The 6,710-nt window shown below is 45.1% G+C and overlaps 1 protein-coding gene across 1 annotated transcript in view; it reads left to right on the top strand.

Annotated features, from left to right (window-relative positions):
• Positions 1-6,296: 6,296 nt before the first annotated feature.
• TEKTL1 (tektin like 1) overlaps positions 6,297-6,710 on the top strand; it is a 7,535-nt gene continuing 7,121 nt past the window's right edge. The window contains 1 exon segment of the mRNA XM_006172311.2: positions 6,297-6,709. Coding sequence (XP_006172373.2) covers positions 6,406-6,709 — 304 coding nt within the window. The 5' untranslated portion in view covers positions 6,297-6,405.

Genomic DNA, 6,710 nt, shown 5'->3' with positions numbered 1-6,710 from the left:
CACACATGCACCTGGTGTGAGTTTCAAGCCACTGGGTCTGGGACTTGAACCCCGTTAGACCACATGAGTGTCCAGCACCATAACCACCACGCCACCTGCTGGCCCCAACAATCTTTTTTTTAAGCCAGGAATATCCACCAACCATAAAAAAGAATAAAATCCTGCCATTTGCAGCAACACGGATGAGACTGGAGGACATGCTGTTAAGTGAAAGAAGTCAAGCAAAGACAAATACTGGATGCAATAGTTTGAATGTCTGCCTCCCACTCCCCCCAAAAAAATTCATGTGTTGAGATTTGACTGTGATGGGATTAAGAGAGTGAAAACTTGGGGCCAGCAGGTGGAATGATGGTTAAGACACTAGACTCCCACCTGGCCAACCCCAGTTCAAGCCCTGGACCTGGCAGCTTGAAAATCATGTTGGGTACATGTTTGTGTGTCCAAAATCACAACAGGAGAAGGAGAAGAGATTGTAGCTTGGCGATCCCTCCTTGGGAATGATTTCTCACTTTCCCTCTCACTGTCTCTGTCTGTCTTTCTCTGGAAAGTACACGTGCCCTATAGCAAAAAATCTCAATATAAATAAACAAGAGAGTGAAAAGTTAATCAGACTATAATGTTGAAAGGTGAGACCTTTGGAAAGAAGTTAGGACAGGGGTCCTCAGAGCAGGGTCCCCATAAGTGACACCCGGTGGGTTTGTTTTTGTTTTTAGAATTATTTATTTTATTTTATTTATTTTATTTTATTTTAATTTTTACTATTATTATTATTATTATTATTAATTTGACCAGAGAGAAATAGAGAGAGAGAAAGGGAAAATGAGAAAGTAATTCACCAGGTCTGAGACTTGAACTGTGGTTGACCATGTGAGAGTCCAACACCTTAAACAATACACCACCTGTTGGTCCCTCCTGATGGGTTTTTAAGGAGAGGGAAGGAGACCAGAATAGACACATGAACACAGATGCACACACTCCTGCCCTCTGCCATGTTGTAATGCAACCAGATGCAGTCCCTCGACCGTGGACCTACAAACCCTGAGCTCAATAAACCTCTACTCTCTTAAATTATCCAGATTCCGGTATTTTCTGTTATTAGCAACAGAACAGATTAGAACGGCGAATGATTTTGCTCAGTGAAGTTGAAAATTGTGATAATAGTGGCACAGCAGACTTAGAGTGTGTTACTGACTATGTGGAAGAGAGAGAAAGCCAGAGTTTCAATCCAGAGACAGCCATATCTGTTACTGGACACAGACGATCCCTGGAACAGAAAGTCAAACAGGAGCCGGAGAAGAAACCAGCAAAAGTAATGATCAGAAACCAACAGGTAGCATGGCAGTTAAGGCACGGGATTCCCACATGGTCAACCGCAGTTCAAGTCCCAGACCTAGCGGCTTGAAAATCACAAATAGGGACCAGCAGTTGGCATAATGGCTATGTCGCTGGACTCCCACATAGTCAACTGCGGTTCGAGTCCCGGACCCAGTGGCTTAAATTCATGCTGGGTGTGTATGTGTGTGCGTGCCCAAGATCCCGAGAGGAGAATGGAGGAGAAGGGATTGTGACGTGACCATCCCCCCTGGGGGGGGTGATTTCTCACTTTCTGTCTCTCTGTTTCTCTCTGTCTTTCTGGCAAGCGCATGTGCCCTATAGCAAAAACCTCAAGAAAGAAAGAAAAGAAAAAAGAAAGAAAGAAAGAAAGAAAGAAAGAAAGAAAGAAAGAAAGAAAGAAAGAAAGAAAGAAAGAAAGAAAGAGGGAGGGAGAGAGAGAGGAGAGGAGAGGAGAGGAGAGGAGAGGAAAAAGAAAAAAGAAAAGAAAAGAAAAGAAAAAAGAAAAGAAAAGAAAAGAAAAGAGAAAAGAAAAGAAAAAGAAAAAACTCAGAAAATAACAACAAATAAATAAAAACATTTTTTTAATAAGTAACAAACAAGAAAGAAGATCAGGGCCCAGCAGATGGCAGGGTGGTTAAGGCTCTGGATCCCACACTCAACTCCATCATTAAAGTCCATGTTCCTGTAGCTTGAAAAACATGCCGGGCACCTGTGCATGCATGCATGCCCAAAATCCTGAAAGAAGAATGGAGGAAAAACATTTGCAGTGTGGCCATCTTCCTGAGGGGTGATTTCTCACTTTCCCTCTCACTGTCTGTCTCTTTCTCTCTCCAATGAGTGCACAAGCCCTATGGAAAAAAACTAAAAGAAAGTGGGGTGACTGAAGTGCTGGATGCCCACATGGTCATTTGCAATTCAAGTCCCAGAACATGGTAGCATGAAACTCCCACCCCTTGTGTATGCATGCATGCACAAAATCCCACAAGGAGAATGGAGAAGGGATTGTGGCATGGCCATTCCCCTTGGGTGTGGGGGGTGAATGATGTCTAGCTTTCCAGCAACTGCAAGCACCCTATAGCAAAAGTCTTTCTCATAAAAGAAAAATAAACAAAATCCGAAAGAAAAATAGTAACCAACAAGAAGGAAGATCCAGAGCTAATATGACAGAGATGGAGATGTCTCAAGTAGCAGCAGAATGGAGTTTGTGGGAACACAGGACAACAGGGTAGAGGCTCTCTTTACCCTTAACAAACTGATACAAAGTTTCTCTCATCACTCACTGGATTCACTTTTTTTTGCAATAAAGATTTTTTGACAGTGTTTGCAAAAAGAAAATAATTGGAGAGTAGGAAGAAGAGAGTAGAACAGCAGGTCACCTTGGCTAGGAAGGAGGGGGGATAAGGGAGAATGAGGAGATGTTGGTGAGTGGCCACAAAGTTACAGTGAGATAAGAGGAATGAAACAGTTCAGTGAAATGACTCTAACTAGTCGGTAAATACATTGTATTCTTGGAGCTAGCTAGAAGAGAGGGTTTTGAATGTTCCTAACACAAAGTAACAATACAAGGGTCAGACAATGCAGATGCTAATTACACTGATTTGATCATTGCACATTGTATTTATGTATCAAAAAAATCACACTGGGAACCAGCAATTAGCGTTAATGGCTATGTTGCTGAACTCCCATGTAGCCGAGCACGGTTCGAATCCCGGACCCAGTGGCTTAAACTCACACGGGCGCATGTGCACGCATGTGCACTGCATGCCCAAGATCCCAAGAAGAGAATGGAGGAGAAGGGATTGCAGCGTGGTCATCCCCCCTGGGGAGTGATTTCTCACTTTCTGTCTCTCTGTCTCTCTCTGTCTTTCTGGTGCGCACATGTGCCCTACAGCAAAAATCTCTCCCAATAAATAAATAAATAAATAAATAAAATTTAAAAATAATTCTTTATTGGAGCCAGCATGTGGCATAGTGGTTAAGGAGCTAGACTCCCACATAACCAACATATTCAAGTCCCAGACCTGGCAGCTCGCTTTCTCACTTTCTCTCTCTCTCTCTGTTTCTCCCTGATCAATGTACATGCTCTACAGTAAATTTTAAAATAATAATAACAACAATAATAAATCATTTTCAAACAGAATTATTTATTTAATTTTACTTATGGTGACCATTATTCTTTTTCATTTGCTATAGGGCCTATGTCCTCACTAGAGAGAGACAGAGAGAGAGAGAAGAAGGAAAGAGAGAAAGCAAGCCTCCAGGTCCAGGAATCGAACTACAATCAGTCATGAGGAGTCTAGCATCTTCACCACCATGTTGCCTGCTGGCCCAGAAATAAAAACTTATGGAAGGGCCAACAGGTGGCATGGCGGTTAAGTCGCTGGATCCCACATACCCGGCTATGTTTCAAGTTCCAGACCCAGTGACTTGAAAATCACAGCGGGTATGTATGTATGTCTGCCCAAAATCCCAAGAGGAGAATGGAGGAAAGGGGATTGTGGCATATCCCATCCCCCTGGGAACCCCCTAGCCCTAACCTTAACCCTAACCCCTGGGCTCCCCTAGGAGAGAGCTGATTTCTCCCCTTCCCTGTCTTTTTCCCTGGCAAGTACACATACCCTACATCAAAAGAGAAAATTTTTGTTTGGTTTTAATCATTTTTTAAATCCATGGAGAGAAGATACACATTTCAGGGGGGTTGACCATTTCACAGGCTACTTAAGAGATCACGCTGAATGGGTCAGAAAATAAACTAGGGAGCTTGCCAACGGCAGGAGGGGACTGCTGGCCTCTGGTTGAGCCATTTCAGGGGACCAATGGCAGTCGTTGGAGTAGTCCTTGTCCTTTCCTGAGTAGCACTGTCACTGCCCGCGTAGGAAGTGACCAGGGAAAAACCAAGAAGAACCTCTCCTGCCAGCCTGGGGCTTCCCACTGCCTCCTGACACCGCCACCAGGAAAGCGACCTCATTTCTCAAAGACAAAACAGATTCTAGGCCATCTCCCCCTGGAACGAGAGACCAATGGTTATGATTATTTCCAAGAGAAAAGGGGGCCATCTGCTAAAAGCGGAACCTGATGCCCCAGAAGGGAAGGCATCGGGGAACCTAAAAAGGGGTCTCTGATAATTAAACCTGTCAAGATTTCAGAGTGAAGGGCATCTCCATGTAACAGCAAAGGGGAAAAAAAAAAAAGAGGAAAAATAGCTAGAAGTTTCAGAAGGTTCTCCTTCCTCATCCATTTTGCAATTTCCATTCGACTTCATCCGAGGGCAGAAAGGTGTTCCTTGCCGTTTTGTTTTTTTTTTTAAACTGATTCTCTTGAACAGGTGGCCCCAGGAAAGACGGCTACATGGGAAGGTTCTAGGTTGGAGACCACAGAACTCCCTGAACAGGCCTTGCTGGCTGGGGGTGGGGGTGAATCAGAGCTAACGGCCCTGCTGGGGAGGGGTCTGCCTCAGTCTCTATGGCTCATGAAGAAAAAAAGAGAGAGAGAGAGAGAAAGAAAGAAAGAAGGAAGGAAGGAAAAGAAAAGAAAAGAAAAGAAAAGAAAAGAAAAGAAAAGAAAAGAAAAGAAAAGAAAAGAAAAGAAAAGAAAAGAAAAGAAAAGAAAAGAAAAGAAAAGAAAAGAAAAGAAAAGAAAAGAAAAGAAAAGAAAAGAAAAGAAAAGAAAAGAAAAGAAAAGAAAAGAAAAGAAAAGAAAAGAAAAGAAAAGAAAAGAAAAGAAAAGAAAAGAAAAGAAAAGAAAAGAAAAGAAAAGAAAAGAAAAGAAAAGAAAAGAAAAGAAAAGAAAAGAAAAGAAAAGAAAAGAAAAGAAAAGAAAAGAAAAGAAAAGAAAAGAAAAGAAAAGAAAAGAAAAGAAAAGAAAAGAAAAGAAAAGAAAAGAAAAGAAAAGAAAAGAAAAGAAAAGAAAAGAAAAGAAAAGAAAAGAAAAGAAAAGAAAAGAAAAGAAAAGAAAAGAAAAGAAAAGAAAAGAAAAGAAAAGAAAAGAAAAGAAAAGAAAAGAAAAGAGAAGAGAAGAAAGAGGAACCAGTAGATGGTGTAATGGACTCCCACATACGGTTCGAGTCCCGAACCCAGCGACCTAAAACTCACGCCAGGTGCGTGTGCATGCATGCCCAAAATCCCGAGAGGAGAATGGAGGAGAAGGGATTGCAGCGTGGCCATCCCCTCTGGGGGGTGATTTCTCGCTTTCTGTCTCTCTGTCTCTCTCTGTCTGGCGAGTGCATGTGCTCTATAGCAAAAACCTCTCCAGAAAAAAAAGAAGCAACATGAGTCAACAAGTGGTACAGAGGTTAAGCCTCTCTATTCCCACGGCTGACCATGGCTGGAGTTGCAGACCTAGTGGCTTGAAACTCACAAGGAGCACCAGAACCTGCGTGCCCAAAATCCCAGGAGAATGAGGGGGAGGAATGCAGTGTGGCCATCCCCCTAGAGGGGACAAAGGTGCTTTCTCACTTCCCTCTCTCTGGCCAACACGCATGCCCTATGGCAAACCAAAAAGAAAAGGAAAGAAAGAAAAAAGTAACAGAGGGGTGCTTGACTGAGGTCGGTTCTTAAGGAGTCGGAATCCCGCACTTTCTGAACCAGCAGTTGGCATAATGGCTACTTCGTTGGACTCCCATGTAGTCGACTTCGGTTCGAGTCTCAGACCCGGTGGCTTACAACTCACGCCGTGTGCGTGCCCAAGATCCCGAGAGGAGAATAGAGGAGAAGGGATTGCGGTGTGGCCATCCTCCCTGGGGGGTGATTTCTCACTTTCTGTCTCTCTGTCTCTCTTTGGTGAGCGCAGGTGCCCTAGAGCAAAAAACCTCTTTAAAAAAAAAAAAGAATTCCGCACTACCACTGGCTTCCAAAGCAAGGCCACCGTCCTAGCCCTCCCCCCAACCTTTCCCCTCCCGCATCTCTGGAACTCCATCTGCGTTTTAGCCCCACCCCCCGTCTCCATGGTGATGGACGCTCTCAGTTCCCCAACTCTAAACGCCAGGAAAAGACAGCCGTGTGTATCGGTGGGAGAGTCTCCACTCTTTCGCGTGCGGAGGTCCCGGCCAGGCCGGGACACCAAGCCGGGGCCATGCCGGTGCTGGCACCCCCCGCTGAGCGCAGCAAGGACACGCGCGTTGGCGCCCCCGCCTGGCGGGACGCGGCCAAAGCCTTGACGCGGAAGGCGCACCATCTCACCGACCGCTGCGGGCAGGAGGCGGTGACCATGTGGCAACCCAAGGACAGCGTGCGGGATCCGCACGTGGCGCGCCACCTCTGCCGCGCCGCCTACATCCAGCCCTGGCGCTTCCGCGTGGAGATGCTCAAGGGCGGTGGCACCAGTGAGAAGCCTCCGCCCGGCGAGGGCGTCACCCTGTGGAAGGGCAAGATGAAGCC

The sequence above is a fragment of the Tupaia chinensis genome, unplaced genomic scaffold, assembly GCF_000334495.1.
Source record: "Tupaia chinensis unplaced genomic scaffold, TupChi_1.0 Scaffold139785_1, whole genome shotgun sequence".
NCBI lineage: Eukaryota > Metazoa > Chordata > Mammalia > Scandentia > Tupaiidae > Tupaia > Tupaia belangeri.
This window is presented reverse-complemented; position numbering and strand designations above follow the sequence as displayed.